The sequence below is a fragment of the Sceloporus undulatus genome, chromosome 2 (genome assembly GCF_019175285.1).
Source record: "Sceloporus undulatus isolate JIND9_A2432 ecotype Alabama chromosome 2, SceUnd_v1.1, whole genome shotgun sequence".
NCBI lineage: Eukaryota > Metazoa > Chordata > Lepidosauria > Squamata > Phrynosomatidae > Sceloporus > Sceloporus undulatus.
The window spans coordinates 15,792,191-15,810,820 of record NC_056523.1 but is presented as its reverse complement, the minus strand read 5'-3'; the positions used below and the strand labels follow the sequence as shown (position 1 = coordinate 15,810,820).

The 18,630-nt window shown below is 43.0% G+C and overlaps 2 protein-coding genes across 8 annotated transcripts in view; one reads left to right on the top strand and one right to left on the bottom strand.

The window, feature by feature from the left end:
• Positions 1-18,630, top strand: part of LOC121921062 (serine/arginine repetitive matrix protein 2-like) — a 148,693-nt gene that overhangs the window by 110,319 nt on the left and 19,744 nt on the right. The window lies entirely within an intron of this gene.
• Positions 2,687-17,393, bottom strand: LOC121921073 (zinc finger protein 436-like). 5 transcript variants are annotated; one of them, XM_042448558.1, is made up of 4 exons: positions 17,343-17,393; positions 10,151-10,280; positions 7,954-8,067; positions 2,687-3,645 (listed from the first exon to the last, which is right to left on the bottom strand). In XM_042448558.1, the coding sequence occupies exons 2-4, from the start codon at positions 10,269-10,271 to the stop codon at positions 3,011-3,013; spliced, it is 870 nt and encodes a 289-aa protein (XP_042304492.1). In that variant the 5' UTR covers positions 10,272-10,280; positions 17,343-17,393; the 3' UTR covers positions 2,687-3,010. The 5 variants fall into 5 exon arrangements, with proteins under 5 accessions (XP_042304492.1, XP_042304491.1, XP_042304493.1 ...); XM_042448557.1 differs by lacking the exon at positions 17,343-17,393 and adding an exon at positions 12,631-12,711 and having other exon boundaries at positions 10,151-10,277; XM_042448559.1 differs by lacking the exon at positions 17,343-17,393 and adding an exon at positions 12,631-12,711 and having other exon boundaries at positions 2,687-3,642; positions 10,151-10,277.

The following is an 18,630-nucleotide window of genomic DNA, read 5'->3' as shown; positions in this document are numbered from 1 at the left end:
GTCTATACATGCTTTTTCCTAGAAACATAATGGCTATGCATTTCATTTATTCATATATGTAAATATAACCCTCCCACTTCATTTCCCAGAAAATGTTCTCCATTGGAAAAAATAGACTATGGTCCAAAACACACTGCAGAAATAATCCAGTTTGTGACCACTTTACCTGCCCCTTGCTCAGTGCTAGGGAATCCTGGCGTTTGTAGTTTAATGTGGCACTAAAGCTCTCTGACAGCAAAAGTTAAATGTCGCACAAAACTAGTTCCCAGAATTCCCTAGCATTGAGTCAGGGCAGTTAAAGCATGCTTAGACTGGATTATTTCTGGGGTGTCTTTTGAACCCTTGTCTCTCTTAATTAAATTAAACTGGACCAAAAGCTAGAAGTCAGTATTGCACTCAGTTCAGTAGAATTGCAGCAAAGAATCAAGGAAGTAAACTTGGTAGCGCAGACACAGAGGCCTGTGCAATGTGGGCAAAGGAAGAGAAAAACATTCTACAGCTGGCCATTGAGGAGCATGTGATGCGGGAATACCTTCCTGGGTGAAAAATGTTGTCCCCCTCCCACGCATTATGCCCAAAGTCTTTGCAAAAAGCCACAGAAAAGAAGCGAAGAGCAAGAAACCATTTGATTTCGTCCTCTTTTTCTAGACTGGCCTGCCTTTTTTATAGACAAGACCGGGCGACCAGATGCCCTTCATTTCCAGGACATGTCCTATTTTTTAATCTTCTGTCCAGGAGAAATACCAAAATGTCCTCCATTTTGAGCATGATTAAGAAGCCCATGCAATAGCACCATGTTTGCTGTTCCCCTTCAAGAAATGTTTCTACTCAGCAGCCTGTCCTCATTGCAAATACGGAGATAGGATGGATCCTTCTGGTCCTTTTTTCCTAGGAGCAGCAGCAGACAAGACTCGCACCCAAAGCTCGGGGCGCGTTTGTTTCTTGGAGGAGAAAAGGACAGCAAACAGGTTAGGCAAGGGGCTGCTTCAGGACACAATGCAAATGTTGACAGGGTTTCCACCCTTCATTTCAGCCCCATGGACAAATGAAAGGAATCATTTCAGTGTAGGTTTGTTGGTAGTAAAGTACCATTTTAAGCATTTGTCTTGCTCCAAGTTCTAAAAGTATCCTCCAAGCCAACAAGGTATTTTAATGCAGGTAGGTTCATCAGAAAAATATGGTTGAATACATAATACAACACAATGTATGTAATATAACTGTAAATCAAACATGAAATAAATGCATAATAGATCTTTTAGCAGTTATTTTGCAATGTCCTACATTTTCTTTGAGTGCCCTCCATATTACAGTGCTTTGTCCTCCTGAGACAATGGACACCTTAATTCCTTGCCCATGTCATGGAAATTAAATTAATGAAGGTCCAAAACACGATGCAGAAATTATCCAGCTTGAGACAGCTTTAACTGCTCTGGCTCATTCCTAGGGAATCCTGGGAAATATAGTTTAGTGTGGCACCAGATCTCTCTGACAGAAAAGGCTGAATGTCTCACAAAACTACAGTGGATTATTCCTGCAGTGTGTTTTGGACCTTAGTTAATTAAAACATAAATATTATTTTAAAACAAATATTACGTACGAGTCGATTAGCTACATCCAACATCAAATTTCTATCCAAACTGTGGCAAATTATTTTTTTCAATTGATTGCCACTCTTTAATGATCTTTCATGAAAATAACCATCTCCCAAACAGAGTCGACTAAAAAATCTGAATGTTTATTTCCAAACTCAAAACATTTCATGTAATTCTACAGAGAGAGCATATAAAATTGATTTTGATCTGGATTTCTGTTGAGCAAGATTCTTGTCTACAGCTGGGCAGTTTTATAGTACAGTGGACCCTTGTTATACACTGGGGTTTGGTTCCACAATCCCCCGTGGATAACAAAATCCGTTGATGCTCATTAAATAAAATGATATAGCAAAATTGTGTCCCTTATAAAAAATGGAAAATCAAGGTCTGATATTTGAAAATTATACTTTTTTGGAACATTCTCAAACTGTGGATGCTTGAATCTGTACAGTATACAGTATAAAAAAACCGTGTATAAGAAGGACCAACTATACTCTAAAGCAAGAAAATAAAGTAAAACTAAAAAAACTAATACTTTAATAATGTTGAATAATGTTGACCCTCTTGTTCAATATAAACCAGATAATCTTTGTTATTAAGTGCTTAAAAATGGCATTCTGCTTGGATTTCAGTTTTAAGTTTAACTATAACATCACAGAGCTTCCCTACTTCCCAGGTCTGAATGTAGATATTTTGTAAGCTGCCATGTAAGTCTTCTCCAACTACAGCTCTGGTTATAATTCAGTTAAAATATCAAACATAACCTCCTACAAATCTCATAACCCCATATGTTCCTCCACCACCTGAATTCTGATTTCTTATTTTGCAAGTCGCTCTATTCTCATTTGCGAGTCAATGGCCTGTTACAGACAGGTCAAAATAAAGCTGCTTCGAGTCACTTTGGAGGTATGATATTTCAATGCATGAGTCCTAAGAGTCCAAAAGCTGCACCAAAGCCACACTCCATTCCTAAGGACTTGAGTGCAGCTTTGGTGTGGCTTTTGGACTCTTAGGACTCATGCATCATTGAAATATCATACCTCCAAAGTGACTCGAAGCAGCTTTATTTTGGCCTGTCTGTAACAGGCCAATGTGAGTTTTTAGTGTGGCAATTGACACTAGAGCTTCAAACTAAGGACCAATGCCTTGGCTGCTGTACCTCCAGTATTGGTAAAGTTAATGAGATTTCACCAGCTTTAAGCTTTATCATGTTGCTGAGTTCCTGCTGCATTCACTTTTAAGTAGCTATATCCAGCAATGAGTGAAAATCTCCATTCATGGTTCTGATTTATGCTGAAGTTTCTCTCTTAATCAAGCAGAATTATTGCAGCTACATGATTCTTGATATATTCTGTAGAGATAAAGTCCTGTCCAACATGGATGCTTTTGTGGCTTGTCAAGGATGAAGAAGATGCAAATCACTTTCCACTCTCCTCCTGGTTCTTCTTCTTATGTCTCAGTCTCTTGTGCTCTGATAGGCTATGACCATGTGCAAAATATTTTCCGCACTGTAAGCAGCGATATGATTTCTCTCCTGTGTGGTGCATCTGATGTCTTGCAAAGATCGCGGCTCGGAAAAAACTCTTCCCACACTCCAAGCATTTATACGGTTTCTCACCCGTATGTGTTCTTTCATGGATAATGAGATTTTCACTCCGAGTGTAAGTGTTCCCACACTCCCTACATTTAAATGGCTTGGCTCCTGTGTGGCGTTCCCGGTGCCTCACAAGATGGGATTTCCAGGCAAAACTACTTCCGCACTCTGAGCATTTATAAGGTTTCTCTCCTGTGTGGATTCTCTGGTGCCTCTTGAGCTCTGACTTCCAAGGGAAGAACTTCCCACATTCCAAACACTGACAAGGGTCGTCTCCCTCATGGACTTTCTGGTGACGAACGAGATTTATTTTCTGAGGAAAACACTCCCCACATTCCTCACATTCATAAGATTTCTTTCTTCTGTGGACTTTCTTGTGGGACATGAGATGGGCTTTATGAGTGAAACATTTCTGGCACTCCGAGCATTTATAGGATTTCTCTCCTGTGTATTCACCTGCTGGGATAAGAGGCAAAGCAAATCATTGTTTTACTTTGGATGACAAGAAAGAAAGGAGGAAGGAGGAGGAGAATGAACAGAAAGGAGGCCATGAACACTGCTGTTCAGAAATAAAGAGGCAGATGTAAATATCATTCCATTCCCACATATGCAGATGCATGTAGATCCACACACACATTTTACCCAATAACCCCTAAACACAAACTCAACTGGCATAAAACCATCAGTCAAAAACCAAGCAGAGCAAAATATGTTTTACATTCAATTAAAAAGCGATCTGTTAATTTTCTGAATTGCACTGGTTGTGCCAGGAGTTTCTAGATCAGTTCTATGACAATAGATGGTATGGGGTGAAAGGAGGAGCAACTATGGGAGAAAGGAAAAAGTGAGCATGTTTGATTTCATGGGCCAGTGAGGTTATCAACCCACTAAAAACTGAATTACTGTCTGCTTAAATAACAGTGTGTTAACACTGGATTTTCAGTCCTGACAACATACATCTAATGGACACATAGTTGGTTTCTGAATAAGGTTTTCTGGTTCACTACTGAAGTTTGAATTTTTAAATTAAAATAATCCTGTACATGGCAAGGACCTGCATCCTGGCCATCAGGTTTTCATCCCATGAGAGGATACAAAACAGAAAAAAAGAATTTGAAAAGTATACAGCAATGCAAATATTAAAATAAATAGGAATTAATGAGAGAATAATCTATACTTGAATGTTACATTTTCAAATGGGGCAAAAGAGAAAGGTGGGGATTGGGGTGAATACTTTGGAGGGGGGATCAGGCAAGTAAGGGAGACTGCCCAAGGGGTGAAATAAAAAAATTCAATCTTCAACCAATAAGAAATTATAATGGTAATGGGACAAATGTAGACAAATCAGAACAGAGAGATATCATTGGGCTGCCAAGAGTGTAAGAATTTAAGCTGAGCATTTTAGCCTGTGTCCAAGGGGGAATGAAAAACCAAAGGATGTAGAGTAACAAGAGTGAAATCTGGGCAAAAAGGGTCAAAGGTAAGAATGAAGGAAAGAAGGACACACTGATAAGAGAATTCAGAATTAAAAGAAATGAAATCAGTAACTGAACAAAGAATCCAGCAAGAGATTTGCAGTAGGAGAGAAATAGTTCCATATTAGCTACCGTGACTGCATACTCACACACACACATTATAAAGTGAGAGGCAGATGATTTCGAGCCTTGTGGAAAGGCAACATATTTCTCATGATTTTGTTTCTGGGAGTTGTATTTCCACTACCAGAGGGGGGTGGGGGGAAAGACACTTTTGATATTTTGTGCCCCATGGGACAAAACATGAACCACTTCAGTGCCCAAGGAAAACAAATTAAATCCAACTAGTTATTTACTAATTCATTTCTCCTTTCCTACTATACAGGCTAAATTGTTAACAAAATAGTCATTATTACAATGCACTATTACAGGTGCAGGTGTGGAAATGGACGTGGAAAACACTCACGTCCAATCCTTATTTCTCTCTCTTCATTATAGAATCATAGATTTGGAAGAGGCCTCATGGGTCATTGAGACTATGACTTCTCTTAACTTGGAAACTATGCTTCTATTAATGCAGGGTAAAATAGTATTCACTTTCTTTTCTACAGCATCATAGTGCTGGGTTATGTTCCCAGGTCCTTTTTCCACATACTCTTTCTGAACCATATATCCCTCATCCTATAGCTCTCCATAGCTGTTTTTGTGGCCCAAATATAGAATTTTGCATTTGACTCTATTGAATTATGTTTGATTAATTTCTGCCCAATTTTCTAGTTTTTCTAGGTCCTTTTAAAATCTCTTCCTATCTTCCATTGTGTTAGACATCTCTTTCGGTTCTGCATCATCTGCAAGCTTGATAAAGGGCTCCATCCACCCCATCATCTAAGTCACTGATAAAAAGGTTGAAGAGTTATGACCCTGGGACAGAATCCTGAGGCACTCCAGACCTCTTTCTGGTCTGAAGTATACCCACTGATGGTGACACCTTGAGTACAGTTTTTCAACCCATTATGGATCCATCTCACCGTGTTCTCATCTATTCCACATTAAATCAGTTTGCTAGCCAAAATATTATGGGGAGCCTTGATCCAGTCAGCTAAGTTCTTTCTTTTTCACTGAAATTCTTCTTGCACCTGTGTGGATCAGCTTCATGAAGACTGGGTACCATACACATCTCAGGCAGCAGTTTCCTTCTTTTGTAATTATGTAATGAACATGTTGATGTGAGTTTCCTATTCACTTTGAAAGAGAAGAAGCCAGTACAGGGATGAGTAACTGTGTGTATAGGGTGTCAGTCACCCCTTGACCCAGCTGCAGGCACCTCAACATTAGGAGGAACTTCCTCACAGTAAGGGCTGTTCAACAGTGGAACACACTCGGAGGTGATGTAGTCTCTCTCCTTGGAGGTCTTTAAACAGAGGCTGGATGGCCATCTGTCGGAGATGCTTTTGGATGGCCATCTGTCAGAGATGCTTTGACTGAGCGTTCCTGCACGGCAGGGGGTTGGACTGGATGGCCCTTGTGGTCTGTTCCAACTCTATGATTCTATTATTCAAACCAAAACACCTGTTTTCTGGAGTCCATTTCAAAATGGCACAAGAAGTGACAACACAACACTTCCTTTGGTCATTGTGTGGAACCACAGAGAAAAATGGTTGTATTTGGGTGCAGTATAGCATTCTAGGGTACTAGTGCAGGGAGGGATTTGAGTTTTCTTCATGATTTGGGAGCACAAATGCCCAAATATCACAAAACCATGGAATTAATAATTCAGCACTCTTCTATCCAGCTTCTCAAAAAAATAAAGCAGAAACTTTTTCTAAAATGTTGCTGTCCTCACTGTCAAACATGGTGGCATCCGTAAAGGGAATAGTAAGGCATAGTCTGCTCAGAGCCTCTAGATTATGTCTGCCTACCCTCACCACTACTGTGTTATTGACCTTGGAAAATAATGCAGATGCTAGCCCAGTGCACCAACAGGAATTTGGCCTAGCATAAATTCCACTTAGATCCTTATGCTGGCTTTTTTCCTTCGCTAGTTACACAATGCACCTTGAGAGCACCAGGGTGCATTCCTATAGCCTGGAGGTGAGAGGAACTTTTATGCAAAGTTACCATAACTAATTGCCAGGAAACATAACTAATTCCACCACCTCTCCTAATTTTTAACAGAAAATGAATTTGTTTCCTCACTTCTAATGACCATCATTACCAAACTGATTTTTAAAGGTTCTGTATTCTGACCAGCTTTGGTTACTACAAGCTTCCCTCCGGATTCGCTGGGGTTAGGGGCAGAGGATCCTCCCTAATATGAAAAATTTGCGAATAATGGGCAGAGACTAGCATGTGTTTGCACGCTCATGCACACATGCCCATTCCTCCTCCAAAACCTCAAACAGCTCTAGAATGTTCTTTGAGGTGCTGGAAGGGCATGGGAGTGCATGCTAACGGCTTCTTCCTTCCCTCCGAAGGCTTGACAGGCATCCAGGGACCTCTCTCAGGCCTTGGGGAGGAAGGAAGGAGGGTGCTTTGGCTGCGTCCCCTTCCATCTCAAGGCATGAGAGAAACCCGGGGACCTCTCTCAGACCATGGGAAGCAAGGGAACAGGGCACTTTGGCAGCGTCCACTTCCGTCTCGAGGCCGGAGAGCGGTCCGGGGACCTGTCTCAGACATTGGGAAGCAAGGGAACAGTGCGCTTGGGCCACATCCCCCTTCTCTGCCAAGGCCTGAGAGAAGTCCAGGGACCCCTCTCAAACCTTGGGAGGGAAGGAAGGAGGGCACACCTGCCGCTTCCTCCTTCAGTCCAAGGCTTCAGGAAGCTCAATGATTTGCAAGTCCTTTGCTGCGCGTTTGCACCCTCACCTTTTCCCTCACTCACAGGGAAAAAGCCTGGGAGGATGGAAAGGGAGGAGTATACAAGTGCACAGCTAGGGATTCGCAAATAATCAAATCTGTGAATCTGGAGGGACAACTGTAGTTCTTAATTTGCAGAGATTATATTTGCTGTTCCACCATAGGCAGGAAAATGTCTTGAGCCTACCAGCCTTGCAGACAGATGCCCCCAAAAGAGAAGTCAGCAGCAGAAAGATGCTTTTTAATAGCAAATATATATATATAATAACAATTGAGGAGACTCTTGTAGAAACAGCTATGAGGTATAGTATGTGCAGCACAATACTGCCTTCTGAAGGAAGGAAGTGAAATATAAAAGGTGATCCCAACATTCTGAAAAAGGAAGGATCAGAGTTCCTAACAGCCTTTTGTGAAGTGGTTCACCCAAATCTCTCACCTGAGTAGGTGCTGGAGTTCTTCATTCCATCCAAGTCCTGCAAATCTTGTACCCATGGCTTTTCCCCTTCTTCCAGCTGAGTGATCAGTTCAGGTTTGGGGACTGGCATGTCTTCTTAGGAAATAAAAGAGAAAAGAATAATAAGATACATAGTCAATTTGCTAAATTCATTCTATGCACCTCCAAGAAAACTTTGGGTGCGGAGGGAGAGGAAGCCCCACGGAATTTCTTTCAGAATATAAAAGCTCATTAAAACTCTGGTTAGGAGGAGATTCTGAATATCCAGTTAACATAATCTCTGCTGAAGTTTTCTTAAAGGTGATCAGCATAAACATTCTTAATTTTAATCAGCTCCAGTGTGTAAGAAATCTTTGCCTGAAGCTTCATTTGAGACATAGTACCAATATTCACAAAATTATTTCCAGAGGAAATAAGATGGAAAGGAAAGGAAAATGTAGGCCACCTGCAGTTCTTCAGATGTTGTGAAATGACAACTTTCATCACAGCTGACCATGGGATAACGGACTTTGGCTGATGGACATTGATGTCCTGCAACATTAGGAAGACTACATGTTCTCCATTCCTGTTGGAGGCCCCCTCACTGGCCATGTAATGGGCATGTGAAAGACAGAAGGCAAACAGGTTTGAATGCTGGTCTTGGGAGATCTGAGTTCAAGTCTCTGAAGAGTTAAACATCTCCCTGGGAGATTCCTGGCCAGTCACAAGCAAACAAGAAGTGAGTGTGTAAAGATTTTAGAGTGCAAAGATTTTAGCTCCAGAGTAAGAACAGCATCTTCCACCCATTCCAATTCCATGTGGATAGGCATCAGGTATTTTTTTAATGGACTGTATTTTCAGGAGTGAACCTTTGGAGACCACATTTCAGTAGTGGGTAGTCCTCATGGCAAAACGCAAGTAGGTCTAAATAAATTATTCACATCCATTAATTCACATATGCAGACACCCAAGAGCGCATGCTCACAAATCTCTCTCTCTCTCTCTCTCTCTCTCTCTCACACACACACACACACACAGGCAACTAAAATCAAAGAGGCAATTTCAAGTATAACTGCAGCTCTCAGGCTGTGTGAGATGATTTGGAGAGCTGGCTCCACCTCAAAAGAGATTTCATTTACTCTGTCGAGAGTGTGTATATAGAGTAATTCTCACACACTGTGGAAAGAGACAGACATAAACATGCACAATGTGAAACTATTTCATGCCAAACTAAAGATGGTGGGATATGTAATATGGAAGATAAACATTGGTGCTTTCTGCACCGGCATTTGGGACGTCCGGAGGACGTCCTATTTTAAAAAAAGGGGCGTCTCTTATAGACGCCCCTGTGCCTAATACGGACTCCGTCCGTACAAGATGGCGCCGGCCCTTCTACAGGGCCAGCGCCATCTTTGCGTATCGGACGCTGAGCGTCCGTACGCGTCGCGTCCCTTGTGACGTAGCGAGTGCGCCCCTGGCGCCTCGCTACGTCGCAAACGCGACTGAAAAAGAAGCTCCATTTTGGAGCTTCTTTTTCTGTCTGCACGGGAGCCGCGCCATGTGGAGGCTCCGGCTCCCCTGCAGACTAACCGGCGGCAGTTTGTATCCCGCCAACGTTCCAGAGAGATGTGATAATTTCCAAACCCTGTACTCCATACCCAAACAGACACATTACTTGGGGAATCCTGGAAGAAGTCCCTAAAGAGCTAGGACAATGAGAGAGGACCAAAGGGAGAGGAGGTACATACTGGATAGAAAACAATTTCTCCAATACCCCCCACAATTCTCCACTTTATCCATGAAATGGGGAAGATGCATGAGGGATCATTCCCTCAGATTTCCTGCCCTCCAATTCCTTCCATCCCAGACAACGGTTATGAGAAGGTATTCAGGACAGCTTGCTGATGAAATCAACATGTTATTAAACAATAATGAACATATAACACAAATATAACAAAATGTATACCTAGAACTCCAACATCATTTTTTTTCTCCTGTATGATTTTTAATACCTTTGCCTGATGAAGAAGCCAGTGGAAAACCACTGAAAGCTTGCATCATGTATTTTGTGCATTTTTGTCGGCCAATAAAGGTGTTGCTGTTTTGTGGATTTAGTACATTATTGTACTAAAACACATTCATGGACAGGAGGACACCATGACTTCCAGAAAGCTACCAAATGAGTAGCCAGGCTCCTTACCCAAAGCAGAAACATTTGCATAGTTCTCCATCATGACCTCTTTGTACAACGCTCTCTGATCTGGGCCCAGCAAGGCTCCCTGGTCCTCCGTGAAATACACAGCCACATCTTCAAAACTCATTGGTCCCTGTAAGACAAGAAAGAGGCCATCTTAGCCTCGAGAATGATAGATACACTTCCACCCCACACCCACAGATTTGTAGCCCTCTGCAACTTGACACACCACATTTTTTTCTAGCAAAACTAAAAAGATTATTCCACAGGAAAGTGAGATTATCCAGTTCACTTCTTTTTCAAGTGAATCGCTTTAGACTGCAGATTAAGTACGCAGGTATTAGAATTTATAAGAAACAATGATCCTACTGTGATTCTAGCCTGAACTGCTCTTTATGGAATCTTTTTCTGTGATTAAGGAGATCGACCAATAGCGAGCCACAGTTTTTCCACAGAGCCCTACTACTAGCAGAGACAGCTTCAGGTGACCCACATGCAGAAAAGAGGTTTGCCCTGTGAGGGGCATGGCTTCTGCAGCTGGACTAGCGAGGTGGAAAAGAGAAGATGTAGGGGGGCCCAAGCATCCCCAACACTAGGTTGGGGATGTTGAGCCCTCCTGAAAAATCTGGCAAAATATAAACACCAAGATTTCTATGTTGTTGAGCATACTTAATTATCAACTGGAAGAGTACTAAATGATCAATCACTTAAAAAAATAACCAATCACCTTATTTATATCCCATCTTTTCCACAGGAATGGGATGCCAAATGGCAAGATAGCTTAATATTAAAACAGTTAATGCCTTTTAGCACTCCTAGGAATAATAAAGACTTTGTTGTTGCTGCTGCGTGCTTTCATTTCCATCTTACGGCAACCCTAAAACCCTATCATGGTGTTTCTTGTCAAGATTTATTTAGGAGGAGTTTCTTTGCATTCCTCTGAGACTGAGAGAGTGTGACTTGCTCAAGATCACCTAGTGTTTTTCAACAGCCAAGTGAGGATACAAACTCTGGTCTCTGGAGTCGTGGTCCAATGCTCCAACCATTGCACAATGCTGGCTCCTACCATTTATCCTATGTACATGTACTTCAGAGTAAGTTACACTAACTATATGGATGACACATCTAAGTAGATACTGTGCTATAATAGACTTCATATTTAAGGATATTTAATGGATAGGAAAAGAAATTTGTCTTCTTCTGCAAGTAGGCAAAATAATTAACCATCTGCCAGCCAATGGTGAAATCCTGCCCCAACCCTGCCACCATCTTAACAACTATTCTAGGATTGTTCAAGAGACATGTTCTTGTATATCTTGCAACATGGAGGAGAAGACAAAATTTCCATCCTTTGTCTTGGGCTCACCCATCTATCGATCTGGCAGGCCAGCTCCTCAATAGCAACTTGTGATGTTACGGACTTTTGTTAAAATGTTGTGTTTACTGGAGAAATCATGGTATGTTATATAGTACAGGTAATATGGTAAATGATCTGTTGGGAGGAGATGACAGTATGGGATGTTGGGAGTGACTAGTGAAGGCAGAATGTTGGAGGATGCTTAAAAGGTGAGGTGGGACATTGGATTAGAGTCCGCGCATGAGAGATAGGACGGGTCAAAGTGAGGAGAATTTTATATGGAGAGATGTGAGATTGTTCCTTAGGTGCGACAGGTTTTGAGAGGTTTTACGTAAGTACGTTTTTAAGTCTAGGTTTGAACCACTTGTTTTAAAAAATTACTTTTTGTATTACACACTTGCCTCTGAGAACACACCAAAAGTTACTGGAATGCTTGAGTTCAGACAACCCAGTGCCTCTGGTGCAGAAGTTAATTCAAAGACAGTGTGTCCAAGGGTAAGATTAGATGAATAAACCTCACACAGGAACCATGGGAGCGGCATTTACAAGTCCCCATATTTGAGCTGTGATGTGCTACTACACAAACTGTGAAACCATTCATGAGAGGTAAGTCAACGAAATGCGACCCCTGAGTATGGGTGTTGCAGATCAGAAGGGGGGCGATCTATAACGTCATGCCTGGTTTGTAGGCTGCTATACCAGAGGAGCTTTTATTTTGATTTCATGCCATTGTGGTCGGACAAGGCAGGAGATCCCACATTTGGTGGGCAGGTGGAAGTCCTCACACATCTCACAGATACAATTTGTGTTGATCATCCTAGACAGTCTCGTGAACCATTCATGGCAAGTGAGTAAAAACCAACAACAATAAATGGACCTGTGGATTATTGGACACTGCAGATCAAGAGAAAAGGAAGCTATAACGTGTTATGCCTGGTTTGTAGGCTTGCTAGACCAGATAGAGCTTTTATTTTGATCCAAGAGTAGGAGAGGGAGGGAAGGGACGGACGACGGACGGACGGAGGACGGAAGGAAGGGAAAGGTGCAATTTGTTCTCTTCTGTTTCTTTCAAAGTTCTGCTTCTTTATCCATCTCTATCCCCCTCCCTATACCTCTGGAGGACTTCCACCTGGCTTGGCTTGGCTGCAGCCTGTTTCTTTACTGGAAGAACGACGCAATTTCGGTTTGAGACTCAGACATAGCTCTTCTCGTCTGAAGACAAAGGAAAAGGAACATTTCAGAATAGAAACTCCTCAAAACTCCAGGGGCAGAGAGCTGTTGTTGGGTGCTTTTCTCAGCAGATGTCCATAATAGGAGGAAGGACACTTGTTGTGTAGTATGACAGTATTGTATAAAGATTTTTTAATCATTGCATTAACCTCTGAATAATCTAGGGGAGTTAACAACAACAACATTTATTTATATCCCACCTTTTACCAACAAAGTAGGACTCAGGACATCTTACAATATTAAAATCCAGTTATTTAAAAAATAACATACGAGAGAATCCTAATCAGGTATTGTGAAAGCAATGTTTTCTTTCCTTGTTTTCAGATGCAGAAAATTAATGTGAATTTGTTGTGTTGTGTTTGTTTTAATAAAAATAATATACAAAAATAAAGGAGGAAAGGAAGACATACCCGCAAGCATCTCAACACCTATAAAGGAGAGATGTAGTAGTGATGGGTGACTTCAACTACCCTGAGATTTTGTTGGAAGTCAAAACTCAGGCCGAGTCCCAAGGTCTAGTAAATTCCTCACTTGCCTCGGAGACATTTCATGGTCCAAAGGTGGAAGAGGCAACAGGGATCAGCTATTTTAGATCTGATCCCACCAACCAAGGATGACTTGGTTAATGAAGTGGCAAATGGTGGAATCCTAGGTGGAAGTGACCATGTTCTCCTGGAGTTTGTTATACAAGAAGGAAGCCAGGCAAGTCCAGACACGCATCCTAGACTTCAGGAGAGCGGATTGTCAGTAAACTTAGAGAAATACTGGGGTGCGAATCCCATGGTTCAGGGAATACTAAAGAGAAGGGAGTTCAGATGGTGGGAGTTTCTCAAAGGGAGATACTGAGAGGCACAAATTAAAACAGTTCCAGTGAAGAAGAAAATGGGAGATGTCGCAAGAACCCAGGATGGGATGACTAAGGAACTTCAGCTCAGCTAAATTTTAAACGGACATGTTAAGAAATGGAAAAATGAGGAAATCACCAAAGAGGAATCAAACAAATAGCTAGCAGTGTAGAGAAAGGTCAGAAAAGCCAAAGCACAGAATGAACTCAGGCTTGCTAGAGAGGTTAAGAACAACAAAGAGGGGGCTTTTTGGATATGTCCGCAGCAAAAGGAAGAAGAAGGAAGCGGTAGGGCCCCTGCGGGGAGAAGATGGCAAATGCTAACAGAAGACAGAGAAAAGGCAGAATTACTGCAACACCTTCTTTGGGCCTCAGTCTTCTCAGAAAAGGCAAAGGGTGCCACCTGAGGATAATGGAGCAGGGACAGACATGGGGAATTTCAGCACGCAGAATAAGTAAAGACGATAGTACAGGAATACCTGTTAACCTAAATGAATTTAAGTTCTCCAGGACCAGATGAGCTACATCCAAGGGTATTAAAAGAACGGGCTACTGTAATATCGGAGCCATTGGCAATAATCGTTGAAACTCCTGGAAACAGAGAAATCCCAGCCGACTGGCGGAGGGCAACGTTGTCCCCATCTTCAAAAGGGGAAAAAAGAGGATCCAACAATTATCGTCCCAGTTACCTGACACAGTACTAGAAAAGATTCGGGAGCAGACTTAAACAGAGAGTCTGTGACATCTAGAAGCCAATGCCATATCACAAAAAGTCAACATGGGTTCAGAGAAACAATCATGCCAGACAAACTAATCTCTTTCTTTGATAAAATTTCCAGCTTGGTAGATGAAGGGACATGCTGTGGATATAGTATATCTTGATTTCAGTAAGGCCTTGTGACAGGGTTTCCCCATGACATTCTCACAAACAAGCTTGTAAAATGTGGGCTAGGACAAAGGAACTGTTAAGTGGATTGTAATTGGTTGACCGGCCGAAACCAAAGGGTGCTCAACAATGGCCCTTTTCATCCTGGAGAGAAGTACCATGGGGTCCCACGGGCTCTGTCCTTGGCCCAGTGCTATTCACACTCTTATACATGACTTGGAGGGAAAAAATTGGGGGAATACTTATCAAATTTGCAGATGACAATAAAGTAGGAGGAATACTAATACTCCAGGGAACAGATCAAAATTCCAAAATGACCTGAATAGACTAGAAAGCTGGGCAGAGCTAAAGAATGAACTTCAACAGGGAGAAATGTAGTGTACTGCACTTAGGGCGAAAAATATGAAATGCACATATAGGATGGAGAACGCCTGTGCGGAGACAACATGGGAAAGGGATCTAGGAGTCCAAGAGAGACACAAGTGGAAACATGAGTCAACAGGGTGATGCGGCAGCTAACAAGCCAATGCGATTTAGGCTGCAATCAAGAAGTATCGTATCTAGATCCAGGGAAGTAATAGTGCCACATGTTCTGCTCTGGTCAGGCCCCCACCTGGAATATTGTGGCCATTTCTGGCGCCAATTCAAAAAGGACAGGAGAAACTGGGCGTGTCCAAAGGGGGCGCTAAAATGGTTAAAGGTCTGGAAACCCTTGCCCTGAGGACGACTCAGGGAGCTGGGGTGTTTAGCCGGAGAAGAGAAGGTTAGAGGTGGATATGATAGCCCTATTTAAATGACTTGAAGGATGTCATATTGGGAGGGAGCAAACTTGTTTTTCTGCTGCTCCAGAGACTAGGACCACGAGCATGGGATGCAGCTACAGGAAAAGAGATTCCCACCGCAACATTAGGGGGAATTTCCTGACAGTAAGGCGGTTCCACAGTGGAACACACTCTCGCGGAGTGTAGTGGAGTCCCTCCTTGGAAGGTCTTCAAACGAGGCTGGATGGCCATCTGGTCGAAGATGCTTTGATCTGGATTTCCTGGCATGGCAGGGGGTTGGACTGGATGGCCCTTGCGGTCCTCTTCCAACTCTATGATTCTAGATTCATGGATCTTCTAGGAAAAGCTGCTTTATGCGTGAGTCCATCCACTGGTCCAGAAAGCATGACTTAAGCTGGTAGTGGGCTATCCCTAGGTTTTTGAAGGGGGTGTCCTTCCCTGCAAATTACAAATTCCAGAATTCCATAGCACTGAGCCATAATACTTAGCCCTGTTACAGACTGCCAAAATAAAGCTGCTTCGGGTCTCTTTGGAGGTATGCTATTTAAATGAGTGCATGGGTCCCAAGAGTCTGGAAGCGTCGGCCAAAGCCACACTCCATTCTCCTAAGCACGGAGTGCAGCTTTGGGTGCAGCTTCCGGATGTCTTAGGATACATGCATCCTCCAAAGAGACCCGAAGCAGATTTATTTTGGCAGTCCTGTAACAGACCATAAAGCCTTATATAAACTGCATGATTTCTGCAGTGTAGATGAGCCCCCGGTTGTTTTGTTTTTTTCAAACCATGTCGAAAAACGTTCTGAGAAGGAAGAAACTACTACTCATCCGCTGAAAGAACTACACTGGTGTCCATGTGTCCTCGGGTGCGATCTACACTGGTAGAAATAATAAAATTTGCCACCACTTTTAACTGGCCGTGGCCACATCCTACCAAATCCTGGGGTTCGTAGTCTTTTAGCAGAGAAGGCTAAGGACCTCGTAAAACAACAAATCCACAAATTTCTAGGCTGGAGCTTACACTTGGAGTCAAAGTGCATTACAGTTGTCCCTCCTTATCCACGGATTCTTTACCACAGACTGAAGCATCCAAGGTTTGAAAGATTGTAAGCTTCAAAAGGCAAAAGCTTGATTTTGCCATTTTATACAAGAACACTGCTTACTGTATTTCATGGGACGCACTGAGCATCCACACATTTTGTTATCCAAAGGGGTCCCTGGAACCAAAGCCAGCCGATCCCAAGGACCCACTGTATTTCTACAACTGCTGTAGACTTACCCCGGGTCCTGTTTTTAAACATATCATCATCATTATATGTTATTTGCTATTATATCCAGCTTCCCTCCCCCCAAAACCGGGACTCAGAGGGGCTATTGGGACTCAGGGCAAGAGGGCAAATCACCTACAGATTGATCGCACTTCCATTATGTATTCCGCAGCATCCATTCTGTTACTGGTTCCAGTTACCTGTTAGCTTCTTGTTACTGGGGAGGGAAGACCACAGAGCAGAGAGATGGTGCATCTGCACTGTAGAAACAATGCAGGTTTAGCACAACTTTAAACTGCCATGGCTCCACCTTATTGATCCTGGGATTTGTAGGTTTTTTGCGAGGCATCAGCACCAGCACTCTCTGTCAAAGGCGGCTAAGGATCTTGGCAAACCACAAATCCCGGATGCCCGAAAATGGGAGCCATGGCAGTTTTAAAGTGGTGTCAAACTGCATTGTTTCTGGCAGTGTGGATGCACCCCTGAGTCTTCTCCGTGTTTTAAAAGGGTCTTGGCCTCATCTGCCACTGCAGAAATAACCCAGATTGAGACTGCTTTCGCTGCCCTGGCTCAATGCTATAGGACTCTGGGGAGCTGTAGTTTGGTGAGACATTTAGCCGTGCTCTGTCCAGAGAGTCTGGTGCCACAACAAACTACAGTTCCCAGGATCCATAGCATGGAGCCAGGTCGAGTTAAAGGGTTTCAACCGGTTTATTTTCTGCAGTGTGGATGCAGTGGAGGGGGAATTCAACAACCCCAAGCAAAGGGGCCATCCCCTTCTTGCACCTAGCCCTGGGAAACCCTCCTCTGGGGACCCTGCAGCCCTTCACCCGTGGGAACGTCTGAATGGAGAAGACTCCCGGGTTCCTGGCAGCCTCTTTCCTGCTCTTCCCCCTTCTTCCAGCAACACACTCAATTCCCTGCTTCTGCTGGAACTCGATTTCCCCACCTCACCAATCACTGGCGTCCTTACGTCCAGGCTCCCCCTCCTTCAGCCAATCAGGGATCAGGATGTTAAAAACCAGCTGGGGGAAGCCCGGGGCTTCTGGGAATTGTAGCCTCACGGCCTCGCCATTTTCTCCTGCTCCAACATCCCTCCCTCCCAGTAGTTTTCATGGGAGACTTTCCAGCAGAGAGTAGGAGTAGGAGTAAAGGAGAAAGAGGGTTTGACAGGAGTAGGAGAAGAGTACAAAACATATGTGGTTCCTCCTCCTATTCTCTCATTATATTGTACATGCAAATATCCAAAACCAATGGTTATTACTTCCCCCCAGTTGCAATAAATAACATATTCTAGTTTTTATTGAGGGAGTAAAAGTGAGTAACAGTAAGGGGAAAAACACCTTACTTCACAGTAGGACAAGGAGTAACCCCAAAAACCTCCACTACTCCCTAGGCTCGGAACTGCAATCCATTTGCTGCTTCATTTCTTTTCCTTATGTTATGTTATTACGATTATTATTATATGGATCCCGCCTCTCCCTTTTTTTCCCAGGACTGTGGACTGCAGGGGCGGCTTACAACATGAAAACCACAATATAATTAAAAATACAAAAAGAGTCAATAAAGTAGAATTACATTGCCAAACAATTAAGACAGATCACATGCGGCTCTAGGCAAACACTTTAAAAAAATTATTTAAAATGGACCATAAATGCAAATTCATGCTTCTTAAGCATACTCGTGAAATCATGGATTCTCAAACTTTGGTCTTCCAGGTGTGTGGGGCTTCAGCTCCCAAGATTCGCAAGCCAAGGGGCTGAGGGCTCTGGGACTGAGGACCAAAAGAATTGAGGATAGAAGTCGGAATCAGTGCTGTTAAAAAATGAGCCGTGTAAACTTAGGCGGTCCACATCGGATCTGGGTCCTTAAGAGACGGTGGAACTTCAGCTCCCAGAAGCCTCAGCCATCTTGGCCAATAGCCTGGGATGCCTGGGAGCTGAAGTCCCAAAAGTCTTTAAAAGAGTACAGTTTTGGGGCCTCTAACTGATACCTTTGTGCAACTAAAAAGGGAAAGGAAAAGAGAAAGCAGCAAGTGGATTGCAGTTCAGGCCTAGGGAGTAGTGGAGGTTTTGGGGTTACTCCTTGTCCTACTTTGAGCGTAAGGGGTTTTTTCCCTTACT

Excerpts from the sequence above, each read along its gene's own strand:
- LOC121921073 (XM_042448558.1), bottom strand. The coding sequence starts at position 10,271 with ATGAGTTTTGAAGATGTGGCTGTGTATTTCACGGAGGACCAGGGAGCC. Across the intron at positions 8,068-10,150 it reads TGCAAATGTTTCTGCTTTGG|AAGACATGCCAGTCCCCAAA; the intron begins GTAAGGAGCCTG and ends TTATTTCCTAAG. Across the intron at positions 3,646-7,953 it reads GAACTCCAGCACCTACTCAG|CAGGTGAATACACAGGAGAG; the intron begins GTGAGAGATTTG and ends CTCTTATCCCAG.